This window comes from Pavona decussata, unplaced genomic scaffold, assembly GCF_977016875.1.
Source record: "Pavona decussata unplaced genomic scaffold, jaPavDecu1.1 SCAFFOLD_174, whole genome shotgun sequence".
NCBI lineage: Eukaryota > Metazoa > Cnidaria > Anthozoa > Scleractinia > Agariciidae > Pavona > Pavona decussata.
The window spans coordinates 521858-547875 of record NW_028145585.1 but is presented as its reverse complement, the minus strand read 5'-3'; the positions used below and the strand labels follow the sequence as shown (position 1 = coordinate 547875).

The 26018-nt window shown below is 38.1% G+C and overlaps 1 protein-coding gene and 2 long non-coding RNA genes across 7 annotated transcripts in view; all 3 read left to right on the top strand.

Annotated features, from left to right (window-relative positions):
- LOC146463833 (uncharacterized) overlaps positions 1–26018 on the top strand; it is a 30678-nt gene that overhangs the window by 1365 nt on the left and 3295 nt on the right. The window contains exons 2-4 of one of the 3 annotated variants that reach the window (XM_085083862.1): positions 1294–1470; positions 2081–2632; positions 3297–3495. In XM_085083862.1, the coding sequence (XP_084939988.1) occupies positions 1294–1470; positions 2081–2587 (684 nt within the window). In that variant the 3' untranslated portion in view covers positions 2588–2632; positions 3297–3495. Of the gene's footprint in view, positions 1–1293; positions 1471–2080; positions 3496–4528; positions 4613–26018 lie in introns of those variants that run through there. The other 2 variants (XM_085083863.1, XM_085083861.1) reach the window with 2 other exon arrangements.
- On the top strand, positions 13597–15945 carry LOC146463835 (uncharacterized). Its single transcript, XR_014856773.1, has 3 exons — positions 13597–13615; positions 13850–13933; positions 15619–15945. It is a non-coding gene; the product is annotated as an uncharacterized LOC146463835 (long non-coding RNA).
- Positions 21006–24401, top strand: LOC146463834 (uncharacterized). Of its 3 annotated transcripts, none has more exons than XR_014856772.1 (3): positions 21006–21116; positions 22460–22535; positions 24046–24401. It is a non-coding gene; the product is annotated as an uncharacterized LOC146463834 (long non-coding RNA). The 3 variants fall into 3 exon arrangements; XR_014856771.1 differs by lacking the exon at positions 21006–21116 and adding an exon at positions 22174–22367; XR_014856770.1 differs by lacking the exon at positions 21006–21116 and adding an exon at positions 22184–22367 and having other exon boundaries at positions 22452–22535.

Below are 26018 nucleotides of genomic sequence, written 5' to 3'. Positions count from 1 at the left end.
GAGGTTGATTCACATTACTTTCGTGGTATTTCGTTGGTTTTGTCATGATAATGATCTTGACAGACTTGCGCCTTGGTGTATACTCTGCAATTCATATTCCTTCTTTTTTAGCTCGTAAAATTATATATTGACATTTTACAACTTGAGAATCGGGTCAAGTTCGTTATACCTTGCTATTGCGGGCTCTCACTATTACGGACACCACATGACGGTCCCGAGGGTGTCCGCTATAACGACCAAACTATAATGTCATCCAATTCCAGCAAAACATTCGAGGGGGTTTCAAAGCGAGCACGAGTGGTTCACGCCGCACTAATTTCAACCGCCGGAGGACTAACGCAATCAAAATTGCGGGGTGACTTATTAAAACAGCCCTGTTATTAAAGTTATAGTAAACTGATTCGGCGGAAACCCTTGCAGGTACCCTGAAATCAAATATTGGTGAGATCGGTGTCCAACCGGCAAATGATTAGTGAGAGTTCATTTCAAATGTCCTGAATAAGAAAAATATCATGACACGATTTGAGCGGAAATGAACCGTTTGAACTGTGGACGTAAATTCAACGGAATCACTGTAAATTCTTTAAGACTGCCAATGACCAATAATAAATGAAACGAGAAAGAAGTGGATTTCATTGGAAAAAAGAAAAATCGAAATTTTCCTCAAAATAATTGAAATCTTTAAAATGAGACATTCTTAGTGGCGTTATCAATTTTTAGATCAACAAAATATGAACATAAGTTAGAGTCACAATTAAAGAATTTTTTCTTCGCGGGGTTCTCCACTCACTGAACGCCTAGGACAAACTCCTATTGCAGGCCATCATGACACGAACATAACGGAAAATATCTGAGTCATTGTCAACGAGTTACAAAAAAATAATTAACCAAAGGGTCGGCCGTAATCAGTCGGCAGTAATTAAAAAGCAAATTCTTGTATAAAAGGGGCCTGGCCGGCATTGTCACCTTCAGTTGTCAATCAACCATCTAAAGAGCAAACAATTGACAAACTACACGAGTCTTTATCCACGACCCTTACTAATAAAATAGCTTAGTTTTCGAAATAAACCCTGTTAACCGAATAAGACACCGATGTCTTATATTGCTGTGGTGCTATAAAGAAATTTGACGCAAAAAGTTTGTTCAGGGAACGCTGGAATCAACACATACCACGACTAAACGGCGTCTAAATTTGCATTTCACATCCATAAAGGTGTGAAAGGAAGGAGGGGCGTGCACTTTTTTCAGCGGAATCTCTTGTTTAAAATGAAAATCTGTTTCTCTTTTCACTAGACAGGCCAAGCAGGAGGAGCAGTAGCCTTGTCTGTGATGCTAACAGTGATTTGTAACTTGGCTGCAGTATTTACTGTCCCGCCTCTTATGGCCTGGATGTTGAAATTTGAAAATGTCAAGCTGGATCCAGTGAAACTGTTGATTAAGTTGCTACTGACTGTATTGCTGCCTTTGCTGGTATGTACAATTAAAGGCTTGGGGGAGGGGAGGGGAGAAAGGAGGGGAGGCTTAAAGTAAGTGATTTACAGTCAATCCACTTCACGCGCGAACAGTGAGTTTGCCTTTTGGAGGAGAGTACTACTTCGAGGGTCGAGGGTAACTAGTTGAGGGTCAAAATATCTATAAATTATTAGAAAAGAATTATTTCTGAACGTAACGTTGCATTCAAATCGTCAAACGGACAACAGTCCTGCAAGCCCTGCACTTGAAGGGCTTCCTTTCCTCCCCAAGGTTGAGAGCATGAATGTTTGGCTCCTGCTTGAATGCTTGAATGACACTCCGGCAATATCTACATCTAATTGTGCTTTGCACGATTTGCAAGATTTTATATTCTAAAGGTCGACGAAAAACAAAACAAAACAACAACAACAAAAAGGCGGCGTGTCAGGGTTTCTGCAGCTGTAAGAGTCAATTTCGGTTCAACCTCTGCGCGCATTTTTCTTTGGCAAACGGGGAGTAGGGAGATCTCCTCTTAGATCTGCTACTTCCATGTCCCTTACTTCAGATCTTGTTATCTCTCTTTATGGGGATTCTAAACATTATTGGATTTTCGTATTTTGTTATATAGGTTGGGAAAGGGCTAAGGTATGTGCCTCTTGTGAAGCTTTACGTCAGTAAATTTTCTGACCCAGCCAAAGTGACTTCAATCATACTGCTAGCAATAATTCCATGGCTAAAAGTCAGTCAGGCCAGCGCCCAAAACGCCTTCAGTGGCATCTCAGTCGCAAGCATTTTTGCTGTCCTTGGATGGGGAATGGCGATGCATGTCTTGTTTGTCATCGTTATACTTCCACCCTGCCTTCTCCTCAAACTAAAGAAACCTGCTCTCAAGTCGGTTACGATATTGGCTAGTCAGAAATCGTTAGCTGTTGCTGTGACAATCTCAGGATATCTTCCATTCACACAAGCTGAGCAAGGCCTCATAAGCTTGCCACTGATCATCATTCATATTGGAATTATGGTGGCTGATTCTGTTTGGGCGTCATGTTGGTTTGCACGGGATTCTAGAAAAGTAAAACCTGCAACAGAAAGTACTGCAGATGGAGAGGATTGTCCAATACTCTCGAAGAACTGACCATGTGCTTCACAATTTTAATTTAAAAAGGGAAAAAAGCATCCAGTAAGCGGAAGTTGACAACTGTTATTTTTGAACTAGAATATTATTTCATTTAGTTTTGTTGGGACCCGATATCAATAATCTTGCAATGAGAAACATAGAGAAATAAATAGCGGTGAAGTTTGGTTAGCGCAGTTACAGGAAGAGTCCCTTTGCCGTGTTAGTTATTGGAATCTTAAGTCTAATTGTTTTTGTTCTTGTCCTTACACGCTGTTGGAAAAATGCCCGTTCCGGCTTTATAGCATATTCAATGTAATTGGACAAAACGTAGCCTGCGAATACAGCCGTCTGTCATCACTCCCGGCCATTGAGGGGCGCCCCTCGATGGCCGGGAGCGATGAGAGGCGGTTGTATTCGCAGGCTACACAAAACGTAGATGGTAAAATTATTTTTACCACAAAGGGCAACAGTTGATTCTGGGACGGCAACATTTTCAGCTTATTCACGCATCACTTGGGTGCGCAAAAGGATATGCGCGGATAAATATCGCAAAACGTTTTTCTGCTCTAAAGAACAGGTCAGTTATCTCCTTGAATATTAACTGCTTTGAAAGTAAGGTGGTCAGTCTCAAGCTAAGGCAGGTGAATGCAATGATTATTGAGTCGTGTTTTCAGTTTCAAGAAAAGGACCATTCATGTTTTTCTATGCCTTGTCACTCCTCTAACAGATCCGTCTTTACTGCCGCAAATTCAATGAAATTGGACACAACATAGCAGAACATAGACGGTGAAATATATTTTAACCACAAAAAATGACAGCTGGTTCCGGAACGGCAGCATTTTCAGCTCATTCACGGACCACTTGAGCCCGCCAAAGGATATGTGCAGATAAATATCGCAAGACGTTTTTTCTGCTCTAAAGGACAGGTCAGTTATCTCCTTGAATATTAACTACTTTGAACGTAAGGTGGTCAGTCTCCGGCTAAGGCAGATGAATGCTATGATTGTTGACAAAAAAACCATTAATGAGTAAGAATTCTGATCATACCCTGTCACTCACTCTCCTAACAGGTCCAAATTTATAGCAAATTCAATGAAATTGGACTAAACGTAGATTGCAAAATGTATGTTCTCGCAACGGGTGACAGCTGATTCCGTAACGTCAGAGCCAGCGAAAACATAAGCGCTGTAAAATTCAGCAAGAGCGTACCGCCTTTTTCTGCTCTGAAGGACAGGTCAGTTATCTCCTTCAATATTAACTACTTTGCACGTAAGGTGGCCAGCTTCAAGTCGATGGATGCAATGATTGTTGAGTCATGTGTTTTCAGTTTTTTTCAGACTTTGTGTTTTCATACTTTACACCACATTCAATAAAATCTGGAAAAACGTAGATGGTAAAATGTATTTTTACCACTAAAGGCGACCGCTGTTTCCGGAACGGCAACGTTGTCAGCTCATTCTTGGATCACTTGAGCGCGCAAACGGATATCCGCAGAAAAATTACGCCGAACGTTTTTCTGCTCTTTATGACACGTCAATAATCTTCTTGAATATTAACTACTTTGAACGTAAGGTGGCCAGTCTCAAGCTAAGACAGATGAATGCTATGATTGGTGAGGCATGTGTTTTCAGTTTCAAGAAAAAGCCCATCGCTGATTACAAAATTTGGTCATACACTACCACTCTCCTAACAGGAAGCATCTTCTAAGTGGTAAGCCGTTAACGTAAGAAAAACTTTCAGGGTTAGTCTTTCAAAAACTTGATATAATTCTCTGCGATTTTTGGTCTTGTCCCGACTTTTCTGTTGCAGTTTTTTCCGTGGTGCTCTGTGGGTAAACAGTTTACATTTACAAATATCTAAAAACGTGTCGGGAGTTTTTTTTTATGCTCTTAGTAAATGGAATGTTAGAAATGAAACATATATCTGTTGCACTCTGAAATGTTTTTTTTTTGTGTTTAGTCTTGCAGGCACCAACAAGATGAACAAGTTTTGGGCCAAAATTCTTGTCATGTTAGTCATTGCTTCCCTTTTGATCGAATTCAGGTCAGTCTAGGCTTAGATACTTTTAACTTCCCGAAAATGGGCTCAAATTCTTTCTGGGATTTCTCAAAAAAGCTCTAAAATTCTTGAAAATTATTCTAGAATTCTTCAAAAAAAAAAAATCTAAAATCTTCCAAAATTCTTGGAACAGCTTATATACATTTTTATAGCACAACGAAAGCATAATGAAGATGTATCAAGAAAGAATGACTGAAAACACAGTTTTTTCTTTGCCCCCAGAGATTGTAAATTCTGTGTCATTGCAAAGGTTTCTATACGTTTATATTTATTCATGTATTTATTTATTTATTTATTTATTTATTTATTTACTTATTTTCTTTATCGAGTTATTTATTATGTTATCTATTTTTAAGAAAAGTTGGTGTGATGTTTCAGCGCTCTACCGACTTAATTAAATGTAGCTGCAGATGTAGATATTTACCAAAGCTACAAGATACTGATGAGAAGACTGTTCTGGCACTTTTCAAAGGAAAAATAATGGACGATCAACGTATTTGAGTCCTCAAGTTGGTCACGAATCACACAAAATAAATGCTGTTGGGACTTTTCTGTTCGAGTAAAATTGTGAAAGTTTTACCTGGAAGGTAACATTTCTATAAGGGTTTACCAAATTTTACTTATTGCCTGACCGCTTCCTGACATATTCTAAAATTCTTTCTTGTATTTAAATTTCTCAAAAAAATTCCAGTTTTTATACCTAATTATGTACGGTGAAGGAAAAAACAATGACTGATAATCATAAAATAATCAAATAAAACACAGCTTATTACTAAAGCTGCCGAGATACTGATGCTCCTCTTGTTCTGACACTTATGAAAAAAAAATTGAGCGACTTGTTTGAGCCCTCAACTTTAGCAGGGTTAACACAAAATAAATGCTTTCCTGACGCTGTTGCTTGGGTGAAATTGTCAACAGTCATCTGGAGGCTAACATTTCTCTATTAATTCTACCAAATTTTACTCATTTTGTAAAATTCTTTTTGTTATCTAAAACTCTGGAAAAAAAAAATCCGGAATTTTGTAAGTAAGCCTAAGTCAGTCAGACACTGCTCACCATTTAACTCACTTGAAAAGGTAGCTATCTAAAGGTGTATTGTGATGCTAATATGGCTGACAGTAAAAATAAGTGAAAAACATCCTAAAGCATATCTGCTCAGGAAAATGAGATGGAAGTTGCAGACCAACTGACATTGGGTTTGGGCGGTAGCCATTCTTGCAACGCGCAAACAAATTTTTGGGGTTTTATACTGAGGCTAAATTGGAACATAACATCGTTTTTTGGTGATTTGAGGTTTAACGCATCAAAGCAAAAGACAAACAAGCAAATTATCCTCGGAGACACAGGGGCAGACAGGAGGGACGATGGAAAAGTTGAAACACGTGAAAAATTGTCGGATATTTTTTCCTGGGGAAGCCGGTATTGTGAAAAAAAAAAATAAGAAAAAAAACTATTTTGAACTTATTTTTCAAATTTCAAATAGACTTCATTGACCAATCCGGGTCAACATGGCAACTAGGGACTAACTGCCTCTGTGCTCTGCCTAAAGACTGTTTACTTTGCAGAGAACTTCCACTCGTTTTATTGAGACAACATTTTTTTTTGGACCTGTAGTGACTCCCGCGATTACGATTTACTGTCCTGTCCTAAGGATTAAAAGTCATTGCATGAATTCGCTTTTATTTATCTGACTATATAAATTCAGGTTTCACATTAATTAGTGGTTAGATGCATGTGTGTTTACTATTTAAACCAAAATTCGGACATCTCGGTTGAAATACAAATGGATCACAAAATCCCCGAAAAATTGCATCCTCAATTTTCGAGGTAACTCCAGAGTTTTCTACCATTGTTATCTCGCCCGTTTCTAGCAAGCTCCTATCAGCGAAAGTCGCGTAAATGTAACATGGCAAGCTCCGTTAGTTTCGGGTAGTATGCTGGATCCAGAAACCTTACCATTAATCAATAGTGATCACAATCGAGTGTTTTTTGTGTGTGGGAATAGAAAACAACCCAATATTTCAAGTAGTTATATAAAATTCTGTTTAATCAATGAGTAGTTGTATTTTTCAGTGAAGGTTTTGCCGTTCTCCCGGAAAGGGGAAGGAGAAGGAGAAGAAGTAAAAAAAAGGACCTACCAGTAGCATCACAGAGTGCGGAGACTGCTTCTTCAACAAGCGCTGGATTGATTTCTCCTTCAAATGGCTTTAACGAAGAATTAACAGACGAACAATTGAGAGAAGAAGATGTCTCATAAAACAAATAAGATAAAAAATGAGAGATAAACAATAAGCTAAATAACAATGAAAATCGTGATGCTGACTTAATTAATGGCTGTTCTCCATAAAATTGATATTGATTTTACGGATATTATTTATGTCATTAACTAAATGCATTAAAATAAAAGGTTAGAAACATTACAGAAGGTGGATGAAGTCATCTTTCGTTTTAATCCACATGTTGGACTCTCGCCAGGTTTTTCTGGCCACATAAGTCCTACCACTTGTTAAAAAGATTTTCTATAAAGTTAATGTTTGGTAATTCATAAAAAAAAACCTGTTTGTAATTTTTCTAAATTAAATTATCGTCAAAATATAAATTTAACTCACAAATTACGAAATTGAAAAAACAACAACAAAGATATGAGTTTTTGCAGGCGATGTAGAACTTAATCCTAATTATATTGTGGTAAAGGCGTTTTCATAACCTCGCACCTGAAAGCTTGAGAAAGTTGATTGAAAAAATAAAAGTGATTAGGACTGATTAGAAATGGTACGTCAGTCTAAAACTTCAAAAAAGTTATTCATTCGACTCTTACAAGTAACAGCAAGAGCAACAAGAAAAAAAGCATGCTAACATAAAAGCTAGATTTGAAGAAGACATCTTATTTTTCTAGCACTATTCGGATTGGTATATATTCTCACGGAAAAGTCGGTTATCCCGTTAATCTAAATAATAACTACTTCCAACTTCAGGTTAAGATCTGAGAATGAGGTGCCATACAATAATATTTAAAGACAGGTGGCTGTAATGGATTTTCCACTTGCTGTCTCTGTTCTTATGGTCCGCAGTGTTTCTGAAGCTTTTTAAAGATGTATCGATGACTGATTGATACATCGAGTTCTGAGACTTATTTTTTTCATCAGGCCCTAAATGCCTTTTTTAACACAGAAATTACTCACAATTACTGCATTGTGATTTTGATTTTATTTCTAAATTGGTTTTGTGGTTTCCTTTGCTACTTTGTAAAGTTAGCTATTTTGCTCATGTGAATTGGCAAGCTGCATTTTTAAATTGTAACGTTTTGTGTGTTTTTTTTTACTTTAGCTTATGCTCTTATGGTATCTTAATGCATTCCCAGTTCCTGCTTCAAATTGTAACGTAGTTTCCATAGGGTCAGTTTCTAAAATACCCTGAAAAAATATGGCCGTGATTTTCGAAATATTAGAATATATTTCCCTGCTGACCGTGAAATCAGCCTTGCTCTTTTTTTTTTGCATTATTGAGAGATTGAAAACCACCACAAGTGCATATTTAAACAGTTTCGCTCAAAAAATGAGCATTTAAAAAACGCATGTTTTTCATTCACACGCATGCGTTGTTCTCTGTCCATCCATAACCAATCTCGTTCCCAGAGGCTGCGTTCCTTTTGGTCAGCACCAAGGAAGGAAGACCTCTGGGCTAATCAATGTCAAAATCCAGCAAATCGAAATCTGATTGGATATTACATTTTACCGGAAGCGTCTTTGAATCGGAGGTTTCAAAACAAGAAAAGAAATAGACTGTAAAAGATACCGAAGCAAAAACCGCCATAGAATCGAAATGGAACTAAATTTTCATACGCTTCTTATTTTTTGCAGTGAGTAAACACGAAAAAGATAACAAGTCAAATCACATGACTAAACGGAAAAGGCGCGAAAACCCTGCGATATTTTGCAGCGTTTCACAAAGCTGAATGACAGTATGACACTTAGTTAACTTGCGACGGTCGAGGTTAACGATAGACCTGACAATTTTCGGAAAAACTCCTCTAATTATCGACTCTGAAATGTGGTTCATAGTCAATGCTGGCCGTTTAAAATCGTTCTTAACATTGTCTAAAGCGAATAAGAGTTTAACAGCCTTTCTCGTGCTGTTGAAGGATCTGAAAGAAGCAAACTTGTAATCCATTCGCACCGCGGAGTCTGCGAGTTGATCTGACTGGGGCAGGATTTATTGAAGATTACTTCGTTGAACAGGAACAGATATTCTTTCAGCAGCCCAGCAGAAACATAATTGAACTTGAACAAGGAAAACCAACGGCCTTTGTTACCACTGCGTAAAAGCGGAGTATTCAAGAATGCGTGGCCCAAAAAGTAGTTCAGAAAGCGGATGGACAGAAAGACAAAAATATTAACGCTTGGAATAGCGATCGTCGTCACTCTTTACACAACAGTTCATTTGTGAGCTTTGTAAGTTTGCAGCTTATAGGACTGATAAACCACATCAAGTGCAGGTAAAATATTTTTTTTCAGGGTGAGTTTCTTAAGCTTACATTGAGTGTGTGAATTGAAAAAAAAATTGCCGATCTTTCTGATAAGCTTAGATTTTCAAGTTGCTGGTTATTTCAGTTGAACGTTTACAAAGTTGTGTCTTGTTATTAAATGTACTTCTGCCATTTTATTGCATTTATTCTGAGATCATGGTATCTGGGTAAGCAAAAGCTGATCTTGTGAAACCTATCCGGCGTTTGTAAATTTCACGACGGAAAAAATTAAGCTTACGTTTGTAAACATTTGTTGGTATTTGTCGTCGACGGCAATCAGGGTGGGAACGATATCTTGCTGAAGTTTATCGAATGTTGTTTGAAAATCTTTACCCTGTTTAGTTAATTAGGTTGAAGCTTATATAACCTCCGACCAGGCTCTATTTTCCTTTCGCTATTAACTTTACCGTGGTGTCATGAAAAAACTTGGCTATCTCATACTGCGTGGACTGCGTATATTCACCCCCATTTTTAAGTTTTAAAAACTACATTTTACAAGCGAAAACAAGCTTAATTTAATTCCAAATGCGTATAGTACAACAAATGGTTTCTAATCGCCATAGCCTATATATGTTTTCTTACCCCTGCCTATGCAAAATGTTTGGTTTTCTAAAACGACCTGAAAATGTGCAAAATGAATTTGTCGCGGTTGAAAGAGGCAAATTGCCGACAAACCCAGATTTTACGCAGCCTTTGTTTTGGTTGTTGTGTTTTCAAGGAAGTCTCACATGAATGACAATCACTGGCAAACGGGAGGGATGGAGGTTGTCGCCATTTTCACTCGTTTTCTTGGCCTTTGACAACCTCTTTGATGCTCTTCACCAGAGGCTGTCTTCCTCTCAGTCAGCAGTATCCCCCTTTAAACCGGAAGCAGGATCCTTGCTTCCGGTTTCTGATCAGCCCAGAGCTCGTGGACGTGTGGCCACCGCTGGCCTAAAACGCGCGCGGGCTCTGGGGACGAGATTGATCCATAACATGCCAGCCCAGTTTCCAGGCTTGCTCATCTTCCCGATCTGTTCAACAGGTGACGTCACGTTCGGCCACGTGCCAAGGACGATTGGGATCGAGGCTGACAAAACTCTACTGTACTTCCACGTGACTTGTAGCGATATTTTTTATGTCATTATTATCAAAACCGACCATTTGTGCCCTAACATAAACTCTCGGTTTAGGTTTTCTCAATATATCATCTGCTTTTGAGCTTGCCGCTTTCAGTTTAATTGGTGTTAAATGATTTCCCTTGGAAAGAAATCTATCATTCATTCGAGCATGTATAGGGAGCATGCGCGAAGGATTAGTCACCCACACAAACAGATAATCACTGTAAGACAGGTTACGCGCTGCGATTTCTGATACGTGACAGAAAAAGTTTTCTAAGGATCCTATTATAGAGAGTTTGTTAGGTCTTAAAGTCACGCCGTGCCGCATATGCATTTTGCAGACTTTAAAAAGTTAAGTGTCGTTTCTTTGATTGAATATTTTAGTCTTTAAGCAACAATTGCAACGGTTTTTTTCCCGGGAGAGTTATCGTTGGCCTTGTCTTGGACCTCCGTTAGAGCTTTGTATAAGCCCAATGAACCGAATTTAGCTAACTTTCATTGGTGTTTGTTCAATTTTCCCTGGGTGTTTGTTCAATTTGTGTGCGGCGCCGTTTTGGTTTCCAACTTTGTTTCGTTAAGTATCGTAAGATACTTCAGGAAACGGCCCCCGATACTTTCGGATTTAGCAGTGAGGTCTAAACTGAGGACCGTAATATTTGGGTAACCGTTACTTCGGATACTTAAAAAACGTTAGTAATTTACCAATCATTAAAAAAAAGATGACAGGTAACATGATACTAAAAGGCCATTCAGTTTTATTACATGCATACGGTACCTAAATCCCGAGTTAGTTGCTATCAATGGCTGATCAAGGATGACTACCTATAATTGGTACTTATTGTTACTACAAATCTGGCCTATTCAGTCATATCCCAAAGTCCACATTTTATACCCAGTCCGTTGTCTATACCTGCCAACTTTTTCTGAGTCAAACGTGTGATATTTTTGTCTCGTCATGACCGGGATTTCCGAAAACGTCCGCGACACTTCCGAAGATTTCCGAACGTTGCCGAAAATATCCGACGATATTCCGACGAACTTTGAACACTTACGCTTCAAACGGATTGTAGACATTTGGAAGCTTTTGCGATTGTTATAAGGAACAAAGAAATAATGCATAACAAATCTGAAATGAAAAGAAGTTTTTTAGAACAACTCGTCCGGATTTGTGAGTCAAGCGTGAGATATTGTTCTTGATGCGTGAGATCGATGTCTTTAGTCCGCAGGCGTGAGACTCACGCATAATGAGTGAGAGTTTGCAAGTATACGTTGTCCGCAATCTATGCACACACGCACCGGTCTCAAAAGTCACGTTTTATACACACGACCATTTGCCCAAAGACCGACATTCTGATCTGAAAGCATCGGAGACGAATTTCGGATGGCGGACGCCAACCTCCCAGACAGTGATCGAGAGGATCTCCCTACCGAACAACAGCGGCCAACTCTGTGGTCAAGGGCAAAATCAGTAGTTTTTAAAAACTTTTTGCCCATCTGTCTTGTATTCTTCGTTGTATTAGGAGTTATCGCTCCACAAGCTGGCGTGTTCTTCAGCAAACTACCAACACAGTATGTATGCGTTGTGGGAATTCTTTTTCACAGCGGACTCAAGCTTAAGACGGAAGAAGTGAAGGACGCTTTCAAATCTTTCAAGGCTCTACTCTGGGAAATAATTTGTAGTTTATTGATCACTCCCATAATCGGCGGACAGCTCACCGGCCTGTTGCCGTACCAACCCTACACGGCATGTCTTGTTTGTCATCATTATACTTCCACCCTGCCTTCTCCTCAAACTAAAGAAACCTGCTCTGAAGTCGGTTACGATACTGGCTAGTCAGAAATCCCTAGCAGTCGCAGTGACAATCTCAGGATATCTTCCATTCACACAAGCCGAGCAAGGCCTCATAAGCTTGCCTCTGATCATCATTGGAATTATGGTGGCTGATTCTGTTTGGGCGTCATGCTGGTTTGCAATGGATGCTAGAAAAGTAGAACCTGCAACAGAAAGTACTGCAGATGGAGAGGATTGTCCAATACTATCGAAGAACTGACCGCGTGTTTCACTTGTCGCGCAATTTATTTTTAGAAACGGAAAAAAGCATCCAGTAAGCCGAAGTTGAGAACTGTTATTTTTTAACTAGAACATTATTTCATTTAGTTATGTTGGGACCAAATATCAATAATCTTGCAATGAGGAACGTAGCGAAATAAATAGCGGTGAAGTTTGGGTAGCGCAGTTACCGAAAGAGTCCCTTTGCTGTGTTAATTATTGGAAGCTTAAGTCTAATTTAGTACTTAATTCTTTGTTCTTGTCCTTTACACGCTGTTGGAAAAATGCCCTGTCTGGCTTTATGGCATATTCAATGTAATTGGACAAAACGAAGATGGTAAAATATATTTTCACCACAAAGGGCGACAGTTGACTCTGGGGCGGTAGCATTTTCAGCTCATTCATGAATCAATTGAGGGCGCCAAAGGATATGCGCAGATAAATATCGCAAAACGTTTTTTCTGCTCTAAAGGACAGGTCAGTCATCTCCTTGAATATTAATTACTTTGAAAGTGAGGTGGTCAGTCTCAAGCTAAGACGGATAAATGCCATGATTGTTGAGTCATGTGTTTTCAGTTACAAGAAAAGGACCATCTATGTTTTACTATACGTTGCCACTCCTCTAACAGATCCGTCTTTACAGCAAATTCAATGACATTGGACACAAAATAGACGGTGAAATGTATTTTAACCACAAAAAGTGACAGCTGTTTCCGGAACGGCATCGTTTTCAGCTCATTCACGGATCACTTGAGCCCGCCAAATGATATGCGCGGATAAATATCGCGAAACGTTTTTCTGCTCTAAAGGACAGGTCAGTTGCCTCCTTGAATATTAACTACTTTGAACGTAAGGTGGTCAGTCTCCGGCTAAGGCATTTGAATGCTATGATTGTTGACAAAAGGACCATCAATGAGTAAAAATTCTGATCATACACTGTCACTCTCCTAACAGGTCCAACTTTATAGCAAATTTAATGAAATTGGACAAAACGTAGATTGCAAAATTCTCGCAATGGATGACAGCTAATTCCGTAACGCCAGAGCCAGCGAAAACATAAGCGCTGTAAAATTCAGCAAGAACGTACCACCTTTTTCTGCTCTGAAGGACAGGTCGGTTATCTCCTTCAATATTAACTACTTTGACCTTAAGGTGGTCAGTCTCAAGCTAAGACAGATGAATGTTATGATTGTTGAGTCATGTGTTTTCAGTTTCAAGAAAAAGGCCATCACTGATTGCAAAATTTGATCATACACTACCACTCTCCTAACAGGTCCTAACAGGAAGCATCTTCTAAGAGGTAAACCGTTGATGTAAGAAAAACTTTCAGGGCTAGTCACTCTTTCAAAAACTTGATATAATTCTCTGCGATTTTTGGTTTTGTCCCGACTTTTCTGTTGCAGTTTTTATCTTGGTGCTCTGTGGGTATATAAATTACATTTACAAATATCTAAAGACGTGTAGGGAGTTTTTTTATGCTCTTAGTAAATGGAATGTTAGAAATGAAACATATATCTGTTGCACTCTGAAATGTTTTTTGTGTTTAGTCTTGCAGGCACCAACAAGATGAACAAGTTTTGGGCCAAGATTCTTGTCATGTTAGTCATTGCTTCCCTTTTTATCGAATTCAGGTCAGTCTAGGCTTAGATAATTTTAACTTCCCGAAAATGGGCTCAAATTCTTTCTGGGATTTCTAAAAAAGCTCTAAAATTCTTGAAAAATATTCTAGAATTCTTGAAAAAAAAAACTCCAAAATCTTCCAAAAGTCTTGGAACAGCTTATATACATTTTTATAGCACAACGCAAGCATAATGAAGATGTATCAAGAAAGAATGACTGAAAACACAGTTTTGCTTTGGCCCCAGAGATTGTTACAAATTCTGTATCTTTGCAAAGTTTTCTGAAAAAAAAATTCCAGTTTTTATACCTAATTATGTACGGTGAAGGAAAAGCAATGACTGATAAGCATAAAATAATTAAATAAAACACAGTTTATTACTAAAGCTGCCGAGATACTGATGAGCCTCTTGTTCTGACACTTATGAAAAAAAGATTGAGTGACGTGTTTGAGCCCTCAACTTTAGCAGGTCTTAGCAGGGTTAACACAAAATAAATGCTTTCCTGACGCTATTGCTTAGGTGAAATTGTCAAACGGTCATCTGGAAGCTAACATTTCTCTATTAATTCTACCAAATTTTACTCATTTTTTAAAATTCTTTTTGTTATCTAAAACTCTGAAAAAAAATCCGGAATTTTGTAAGTAAGCTTAAGTCGGTCAGATACTGCTCACCATTTAATTCACTTGAAAAGGTAGCTATCTAAAGGTGTATTGTGATGCTAATATAGCTGACAGTAAAAATAATTGAAAAACATCCTGAAGCATATCTGCTCAGGAAAATGAGATGGAAGTTGCAGACCAACTGACATTGGGCTTGGGCGGTAGCCATTCTTGCAACGCGCAAACAAATTTTTCGGGTTTTATACTGAGGCTTAATTGGAACATAACATCGTTTTTGGTGATTTGAGGTTTAACGCATCAAGGCAAAAGACAAACAAGCAAATCATCCTTGGAAACACAGGGACAGACAAGGGGGACGATGGAAGCGTTGAACACGTGAAAAATTGTCGGATATTTTTCCTGGGGAAGCCGGTATTGCGGAACAAAAAAAAAAAAAAAAAGGAAAAAACTATTTTAAACTTATTTTTCAAATTTCAAATAGACTTCATTGACCAATCCGGGTCAACATGGCAACTAGGGACTCACTGCCTCTGTGTTCTGTCGAAAGACTGTTTACTTTGTAGAGGACTTCCACTCGTTTTATGTGGACAACAGTGTTTTTTGGACCTGTAATGACCCCCGGCGATTACGATTTACCGTCCTGTCCTAAGGATTAAAAGTCATTGCATGAATTCGCTTTTATTTACCTGACCATATAAATTCAGGTTTCACATTAATTAGTGGTTAGATACATGTGTGTTTACTATTTAAACCAAAATTCGGACATCTCGATTGAAAAACATGATGGATCACGAAATCCCCGAAAAATTGCACCCTCAATTTTCGAGGTAACTCCAGAGTTTTCTACCATTTGTTATCTCTTCCGTTTCTAGCCGGCTTCTATCAGCGAAAGTCGCGTAAATGTAACATGAAAGCGCCGTTAGTTTCGGGTAGTATGCTGTTTCCAGAAACCTTACCATTAATCAACGGTGATCACAAGCGAGTGGTTCTTTTTTTTTTGTGGAAATAGCAAACAACCCAATATTTCAATTAGTTATATAAAATTCCGTTTAATCAATGAGTAGCTGTATTTTTCAGTGAAGGTGCTGCCCCACTTCCTGCATGGGGAAGGAGAAGAAGAAGGAGTGAAAAAAAGGACCTACCAGTAGCATCACAGAGTGCGGAGACTACTTCTGCAAGAAGCGCTGGATTGACTTCTCCTTCAACTGTCTTTGACGAAGAATTAACAGACGAACAATTGAGAGAAGATGATGTTTCATAAAAAAACTAAGATAAAAAATGAGAGATAAACAATAAGCTAAATAACAATGAAAATCGTGATGCTGACTTAATTAATGGCTGTTCTCCATAAAATTGTTATTGATTTTACTGATATTGTTTATGTCATTAACAAAGATGCATTGATGAATGGATGAATTCATTTTTCGTTTTAATCCACATGTTGGACTCTCGCTCGGTTTTTCTGGCCACTTAAGTCTTACCACTTGTTAAAAAGATTTTCCATGAAATTAATGTTTGGTAATTCATAAAAAAGGCTGTTTTTAATTTTTCTAAATTGACTTGTTGTCAAGACATAAATTTAATTCACAAATTACGAAATTGATAAAAAACAACAAAGATATGAGTTTTTGCTGGCGATGTTGAACTTAATCCGAATTATATTGTGGTAAAGGCATTTTCATAACCTCGCACCTGAAAGCGTGAGAAAGTTGACTAAAAAAAAAAATGAAATCTGGTTAAGTTCAAAAATTCAAAAAAGTTATTCATTCGACTTTCGCAAGTAACAGCAAGAGCAACAAGAAAAAAAGCTTGCTAACATAAAAGCTAGATTTGAAGAAGACATCTTATTTTTCTAGCACTATTCGGATTGGTATATATTCTCACGGAAAAGTGAGTTATCCCGTTAAACTAAATCATAACTACTTCCAACTTCAGGTAAAAATCTGAGAATGAAGTGCCATACAATAATATTTAAAGACAGGTGGCTGTAATGGTTTTTCCACTTGCTGTCTCTGCTCTTCAGGTCCTCAGTGTTTTTGAAGCTTTTTTGAGATGTATCGGCAGGCCCGTAGGCTGGTTCTGATGCGGGTAGGTTCTTTTTATATTTTAACGGACCAAATCGCTCTTGCTAGTTGTATTAAGGAGGCTTGTGGCAGTTTTTTTGGACAGGGAGGGGGGAGGGGGGGTGGAAGTTTTGAAATTACCATCTCGCATACAAGATAAACTTCGATCTCCTTCATACTACATCATCATTTCAACATATAATCAAAGTTAATTTTCTCATCGGCTTCCAAGCAACAACTATTACTATAGAAATGGTAGCGCATAGCCTCTCATTTTAAACATTGTCGATTATCTCGAAATCTAGTAAGATACTTTATGACGAAACTTTAGGGATTTAAACTCCTCAATGTAGACAACCTGTAGGCGAAATTAGAAAAAAAAATCTGTAAGAGCGTTTTCAGGTAAATAATGAATCAATTTTTACTGGGTGATTTTGTTTATTCCCGCAACTTTTACCAATATCTCTGACAAAATAAAACTTTAGCTCTTTGTTTTTTCATTTCAACCGCATGAGAAAATTAACTTTGATCATATGTTGAAATGATGATGTGGTGTGAGGGAGATCGAAGCTGATCCTCTATGAAAGACTGTAATTTCAAAACTTCCACCCCACGTCAAAAAAAACTGCCGCGAGCCTCCTTAATCATTACCTTTTGTGACCTCAAGTCGACTAGGAACTTTTTCCTATTACCATTCTTCTGGTAAGGCGCAGTAGTTTTATCGTTTCACCTCGGTTCCCATCGGCTTACAACGTTTGTGTTTGTCTAAGCAAGCAATAACGCCCCATTTTTGTTCCAAACTCTCTTGTCATTGGTGCTTGAAAAAGCAATAATTACGACGTTTCCTTATTCTTTTTGTCAATGATAACAGTACTGAACTGGAACGGTTGCAGAAGGTTTTCCAGTTGTTTTCTTCTGGGATGTAGTCGTGCATAGGTATCTACTACCATGTCAAGGTCCACGGTGGTATCTAATGGATGTGGAGAAGCGCGAGGCTTGATAAGCGGCTTTTCCCCATCGATGCTCTCATGTAGTTGTTAAGGCGGCGCAATGTGATTGCACCTCGTTTGCATTCACATGATGTTACTAGAATAGTACATGCAATTTTGAGCAGAACGCTTATGTTCGGATATAAGGATATATCACATTCCTTAATTGCCGAAGCGGGGGAAGCTGGCCTCAGTTCAGGTCCCATTGACAGGTATCGGCTTTTCCACCGCACAAGCTCCATTTGGAATAACTCTGGTGGACCACTCTGGTGATGGAAGTTCGTTACTGTATTTAGTAATAGCTGCCTTGAGGTCAACATCTCTCGCGCAGAGAACACAGGCCCCCACATCCTGTAGTGGGTAGAGGTCGGATCCAGGCAGGGCCGGGCAAGACCGTCGAGAGGATCATTACATTTAAATAACGAATACGCATAATATATGTAAGGTCATGCCATTAAAACAGGTTAATCAAAAGTAGATAAAAAATAAAAAGTATTGGAAAATATACGTACTTTGAGTTAGTTACAGATGAGATAAGTAAACCTTGAAATCTGTATAAGTTGGCTTATTTTAGCGGACCTTTTTTGACAGTGGGGGGGTTCGTCCGACCGGAAAATATGGAAAATACCCGTACTAATGTCCTCGGGGTGATGGAAACCGTAGAAATTGACTGATGAATCAAATTTTCGCGTTGGTTTTCATTTGGCCTTTCTGTCCAGAATGCTTAAGAACAGAGTACGAGTTGTTCCTGTCAAGAATTGAGTTGACTCTCTCCTCTCGTTGTTCTAGAATTATTTTGTAGCAAATTGAAGGTCTTATTTCACCATTTAAAAAAAAAGAGGTCAAAAACCCCATGATAATTCCCCTTTCAAATGTATCAGTAATTGATTGATACATTGAGTTCTAAGATGTATCAGTTGGTTATCATATTTGTGCTTTGCTTTGTTTTCTCATTGTCGTTCCGACGATCTTACTTCCTGTGGATCTACCATCTCATTTCTGTCCTCCTTATCTTAGACCTAGGCAATCACGAATCTATTTTCTTTGCTGGTGAACTTACCATTAAAAGGAAAGAGAGTGCTATAACGCAAGAATTACAAGGCTTTTAAATGCCCTGGGGAAGGCTTACGCTAAGCCCCGGGGCCGGTAAATATGGAAAATTCCCCCACTAAAGCCCAGGAAGGGAGGGGGAATAGACACCGTTTGTATTGGCTAATACATTAAATTTTCGCATTGGCTTTCTAATTTTAGCCTTTCTAAGATTCATACAGGAATAGTGAAATGATTAGCGAGGATGATAAAGAAGTTTATCCCAAATACATACGCATTCGCCAGGTAATCAACCACAATAAGCATTTTCATACCACTCACCGGCTCTTGATATCTTTCTTGTGATACTAGTTGAGAGAACTTATTTCAGCATCAGGAGAACTCAACTTTGGTAATCATTTCCACTAATCCTAACTCTAAAACATCGGGCAGAATGGGCAGACACTTACCCATATTAGTGAGCAATGAAGGCGGACTATTCGATCGTAAAAGTCGAATGAAAGCGCCGCAATAAGAGAGAAAAGGGAGGAAATTGGTGAAACAACAGGTATTTTGTTTGTTGTTTTCGTTTATTTGCTTGAATTCTTTTGGGTAAATATGCATGGGTATCTTAATTTTGTTTTCATTATCATTACTATCATCATCTTCTTTTATTTTAGTACTGATTCGGTAAACAGTTTTGTGTGGATAGATGCGGACCTGGTTTCCCTGTAAGTTACTAAAACAAACCTCTCTTAAAGAACCTCGCAGCACTTTTTTTGGACTTAGGGTGGAAGTTTTGAAATTACAATCTCGCATACAAGATAGACTTCGATCTCCTTCACACTTCATCATCATCTCAACATATGATCAAAGTTAATTTTCTCATCGGTTTCCAAGCAACAGCTATTACCATAGCAACGGAAGCGCATAGCCTCTTATTTTAAACATTGTCGATTATCTCGAAATCTAAATAGAAAACTTTTGAATGCAGAGGTCCACACAACGCAGGAATTAAACTTTGCCGGATCTCTCTTGTGAAAGACCTCGTGTCAGGCGTCACTTGAACGTGAAAATACAAAACTAAATGCAAGGCTGGCACTACGGCAAAGGGGAGATTTATTAGTGGCCACTAATAAATCTGCCCTTTGCCGAAGTGCCAGCCTTGCATTCAGTTTTGTATTTTCTCGAAATCTAGTCAGACACTTTATGACGAAACTTTAGGGATTTAAACTACTCAATCTAGACAACTTGTAGGTGAAATTAGAAAAAATCTGTGAGAGCGTTTTCAAGCTAAAGAGACTAGATCTCAAGCTTCTCTCTACGAGACGTTTTTTCCACCGTTGTACTTCAATCCACAAATGCCTAATTGGATCGACTGATTTTGACTTTAATTTTAATAGAAATCATGCTGTTCATTCCCATAATACAAGACGCTCTAACGATCTTCGTTTGCCTCTTCCTCGAACTAACTGGGGTAAACAAACTTTTACTTTCAAAGCTGCGAAAGACTGGAACAGCCTTCCGATTGACCTAAGGGAAGCCGATGTTTTATCTGTTTTTAAAGCAAAACTGAAACCTTTTTTCAAAGACTTTGACTAATTTTAAACCTTGTTTTTATTTTTTACTCGATAACTTGACTTTTTTACTATTAGGAACATATTTGCTTTTATCTATTTTGTATTTTGTTAATTAGTTTATGTACTTAGGTAGGTTAGGAGGGCTCCACTAAAAACCGCCTTGGCGAGTTGGACGGCCTCACTAAATATTGTTGTTATTATTATTTATTATTAAGTAAATAATGAAACTATTGTTACAGGGTGATTTTGTTTATTCCTGCATTTTTCACCAATATCTCTGGAAAAATAAAACTTGACACTTTGTCTTTTCTGTTAAAGGTCTTTCCTCATAGCAAAACATTCTAAATGTATATTGAGCTTTGTAGGTGTCTCCGATTTTAAGATATTTATGTTTAAATCAAAATAAAGCGCAAATGAATGGAAAAGTTCCTACTTTGCATAAATCGAGATATCTATAAAATGCCCCACAGATTTTTCTGTTAAATCACAAGCGGTTAAAAAAACAATTCTTTTTGATATTTCCGCAAGTTTTAGGCTCAGGAACCGAAATTGGTGTTAGATAAGAAGGCTGAATCTTGGTCAAGTTTCAGTCGTTATGACAATGTAGTATGAAGGAGATCGAAGTTTATCTTGTATGTGAGATTGTAATTTCAAAACTTCCACCCTAAGTCCAGAAAAACTGCAGCGAGCCTCCTTAACACTACTATACGATAGATGGTATAATTTGATACTTTTAAGGGAACAGTTTTCGTCTAAGGATGCTGATTTACAGCCGATGAACAAAACTAAAAGGCGCTAAAACCATTGACCTACTGGATAGCGCGTAAATTGCTTTCCAGCCACAAAAATCACTGAGCATCTTCTTCTCCTGAAAATCATCAGGTAGTTCTAACAACAAGGCATCTTAAAATCAGGTAATGTTGACAACCAGGTAAATTGCATAGTTTTTCGACTCATTTCAATTGTCTTGTTTAATTATGCTCTCCTTATAATGGATGTTCTAAGATGCATGTCTGTAGCGGACAAGCTAGCTATAGTCCATGTGGAACAACAGTCTTTAAACTGAATTTCAATATTTATTGAATAAACCGATTACACAAGATGTGTAACAATATTTAGATACAGAGATCAACTGAGGGAAGGGAATAAAAATATCTTTCCTGACTAAACTTCCAATTAATCCCGTTTGTTACTGCGCCTAGAGTGGATTTTAAATTTCTTTCAAAAAATGTAGTGGTCACGCTCTTGCATCCAGTGAGAAGAGGTTAAGCAGCTTCTATTTTACAAAAAAAATACTATTATAGTTTCAGTTGCGCTAGGGCCAAATATCAATTATCTTGTAATGGGAAACATAGGAAATTAAATAGAGATGAAGTTTGGGAAGGACAGTTATCAAAAGGCCGGGTCCTTTGCGGTGGTAGTTACAGACATTTTAAGTCCAATATTTGCTCTTGTCTTTACATGGTGTTTTCAAAATGCCTGGTTCGACTTATGAAATTGGACAAAACGTGGATGGTCAAATGTGTTTTAAACACAAAAGGCGTCAGCTGATTCCGGGCGTTTTTAGCTCATTCACGGATCACTTGAGCCCGCCAAAGGATATGCGCAGATACATTGCGCAGAACGTTTTTCTGCTCTAAAGGACAAGTCAGTTATCTCCTTCAATATTAACTACTTTGAACGTAAGGTGGCCAGCTTCAAGTCGATGGATACAATGATTGTTGAGTCATGTGTTTTCAGTTTTAGGACAAGGATCATCCATGAGTTAAAAATCTTATCATACCTGCCACTCCGCAAACAGGTCTGACTTTACAGCACATTCAATGAAATCTGGAAAAACGTAGATGGTAAGATGTATTTTTAACAGTAAAGGCGACCTCAATTTCCGGAACGGCAACGTTTTTCAGCTCATTCTGGGATCACTTAAGCCCGCAAACAGATATCCGCAGAAAAATTGCGTCGAACTTTTTTCTGCTCTTCATGACACGTCAATAATCTTCTTGAATATTAACTACTTTGAACGTAAGGTGGCCAGTCTCAAGCTAAGACAGATGAATGCTATGATTGTTGAGTCACGTGTTTTCAGTTTCAAGAAAAAGACCATCACTGATTACAAAATTTGATCATACACTACCACTCTCCTAACAGGAAGCATCTTCTAAGAGGTAAGCCGTTGATGAAGGGAAAACTTTCAGGGCCAGTCTTTCAAAAACTTGATATAATTCTCTGTGAAATGTTTTTGTATTTAGTCTTGCAGGCGCCAACAAGATGAACAAGTTTTGGGCCAAGATTGTTGTCCTGTTGGTTATTGCTTCTCTGTTGATCGATTACAGGTCAGTCTGGGATTTGAAACAAAATTCCCAAAAAATGGACTAATCTTATGTCTGGGATTTCTCTATAAAAGCCTTAAGATTGTTAGAGCAGTTTATAGACATTTTCATAGTATAACAAAAGCATAATGTAGATTTAGCAAGAGAGAGTGACTGATAACCATAAAATTAAAAAACTGAAAACACAGTTTATTACCAAAGCTGCCGAGATACTGATGAGCAGATTTTTCTGACACTCTTGAAAAGAATAACGAATGGATGATCGACGTTTTTGAGCCCTCAAGTTGGTCAGGGGTAACACAACGACGTTTCTGCTTGTGTAAAATTGTCAAAGTGTCACCTGGGAGCTGACATTTCTCTAAATCCTACTATATTTTACTCATTGCCTAAAGTTTCTAAGATTTTCTTAAATTCTTTTTGGTGTGTAAAACTCTGAAAAAATTCCGGAATTTTGTACCTCAGCCTAGGTCAGTTAGACACTGCAAACTGTTTAACTCGCTTCAATTAACTGAAGGTGGCTATCTAACGATGTATTGTGATACTAATAGAGCTGAGAGTAAAAATAAGTGAAAAACATCTTGAAGCATATCTGCTCCGGAAAATAAGAAGACAGTTGTAGACCAACTGACTGTTCGGGTGGTAGACATTCTCGGAACACGCAAACAATTTTTCGGGCTTTATACTGAGGCTTAATTGGAACATAACATCATTTTTCGGCGATTTGAGGTTTAACGAATCAAAACAGCTAAAAGACAAATAAGCAAATCATCCTCGGAGAAAAAGGGGCAAATAAGGGGGACGATGGAAAAGTTGAAACACGGGGAAAATCGTTGGATATTTTTCCCAGGGAAGGGTATCGTGAAAAGAAAAAAACATGAAACCCGTCCTATGGCACTAAATTGTAGTTGATTTCCTCAATGTCAAATTGACCAATCCGGGTCAACTGGAGACTTACTGCCTCTGTGTACTGCGGAAAGATTGTTTACTCTGTAGAAGACTTCCATTCGCTTTATCGAGACAACAGTCTTTTTTAGTCCTGTAATCACCCGGATAATAACAATTTATCGTATTTAACATATTGCACGTAGCTAGTTTTATTTATCTGACTATAAACATTTAGGTGCAATTTGATTAGTGAGTAAATGTGTGTTTACCTTTTCCACGAAAAATCCGGACAGTTCGGTTGAAGGTCAAATAGATCACAAAATTCCTGTAAAATTCCATCCTGATTTTTCGGCGTTCTTCCAGAGTTACTCCTTTTTTTCGTTCGGAAACGAACGTTGGCAACTGAAGTCATTTCTCTCGTTTCCAGCCGGCTCCTATCGGCGAAAGTCGCGGGTAAGAAAACATGGATGCTGTTTTAAGGAATCTTACCATTATTCAACGGTGAACACAATCATGTTTTTTTCGTGCGAATGGCAAAAAACAAACAAACAAACAAACAACAACAACAACAACATTTAAAGTAGTTAAACAAAATTCTGATTAATTAATGATTATTTGTGTTTTTCAGTGAAGCTGCGATAGGTCTCACCATTCGTCGTCGAAGGAGAAGGAGTAGGGCGAAAAACGACCAGCCAATAACATCACAGAGTGCAGATAAGACTACTTCTGCAAGAGGCGCTAAATTGATTTCTCCATCAACTGTCTTGAATGAAGAATTAATAGACGAGCAATTAACAGAAGATGGTGTTTCGTCAAAAAGCTAAGTTTAAAAAATGAGAGAGAAATCACAAGCTTAACAATGAAAATTGTGAACTTGATTAAATTATTGGCTTTTCTCCCTAGAATTGTTTCTGATTTTACTGATACAACTTACGTTTTAAACAAAGGTACATTGAAATAAAAAACTAAAGGAACTATTACAGAACGAGGATGAATTATTTTGTCGTTTTATTCCACATGTTGGAGTCCTGCCAAGTTCTTCTGCCCTCTTTGATGTGTTGTAGTCCTGTCTCATAACTCCCTCTTCCTCTGCCCTCCATAGGGTGTGGCGAGAGAAGAGAGAGTCATGTACAACTTGCAGGCGCATGTTCGGAACGAGCCAATCATATCAAAACTGGGAACCAGCCTGTTGTTGTCCGTCCAGGTTCCGCGGTCGGTTCCGACAGAAATTGAAATACAAAGTTATACAAACACAAAAAAGTTTCGAAGAGAAGCATGGAAACAAAGACCAAAATTGTGTTTGAAAATTGTTGTATGATTTGTGATACGAAGAAAATCACATCGAAGCTATCCGTTGTCCTTACAAAAAGTGGACAAAAAAACAGAATTGCGCATCAGTGGGAAAATTATTGCCAAATAGAAATCGACTGAGAGTGTTGGCTCACGACACATTTGGGTCTGTTGGAAGACGAAATGTTCAGTTTTTAATTTTTTTTGTTTTAAGGTTCATAAATTTATTATTACATCGACTTTAATAAGCTTTGCTAAGGTTCAGAAACTTATCATAACATTGGCTGAGGTATAATTAATACCTTAAAGACAAAGGAAGCTTTGTTGGTCCTATTTTGCTGTCTAAAAGTACAACAAGATCAAAATCAATGACATTGTTATTACTTTTTCAGAACAAATTTATTTACAAATCACATCATTTAGAAAGTCTCAATTACTCAAGATGCTTATTCTGCCATCAGTTGACTTGTGGAGCTAAACATTGTTACACAAGTTGTGTAATCGGTTTATTCAATGAATTAAAGCTGTAGGTTTAAGCCTTCGAACGGGTCATATATTTGGATAAACGTTTTTATGTCCCTTGCAAATCCTTTAGCTGTTCCTGTATGGATCTGGGCAATGGTAAAACTAAAAAGCCAACGTGAAAATCTAACTGCTTCATTAAATTCCAGCAGTGCCCATCTTTCCCTGGCATTGGGTGGAGTATTTTCCATATTGTCTGCCGGGAACGGGCATTAGCCTACCCCAGGGCATTTGATGGCGTCGTGATTTTTGCGTCAGAGAACTTTCATTTCTTTTTAATGATAAATTTACCAATAAAGCAATATTTTCGTCATTATCTTTGTCTAAGCTTAAGGGAAGACAAAAATGAGCTGCACAGATCCACAGACAGTTAGGTCTTTGCATGTCTTTACATGGTGTTGGCAAAATTTCTGGTCCGACTTATGAAATTGGACAAAACGTAGATGGTCAAATGTATTTTTACCACAAATTGCGTCAGCTGATTCCGGGCGTTTTTAGCTCATTCACGGATCACTTGAGCCCGCCAAAGGATATGCGCAGATACATTGCGCAGAACGTTTTTCTTCTCTAAAGGACAGGTCAGTTATCTCCTTTAATATTAACTACTTTGCACGTAAAGTGGCCAGCTTCAAGTCGATGGATACAATGATTGTTGAGTCATGTGTTTTTAGTTTTAAGACAAGGATCATCCCTGAGTAAAAAATCTTATCATACCTGCCACTCCGCTAACAGGTCTGACTTTACAGCACATTCAATAAAATCTGGAAAAACGTAGATGGTAAAATGTAT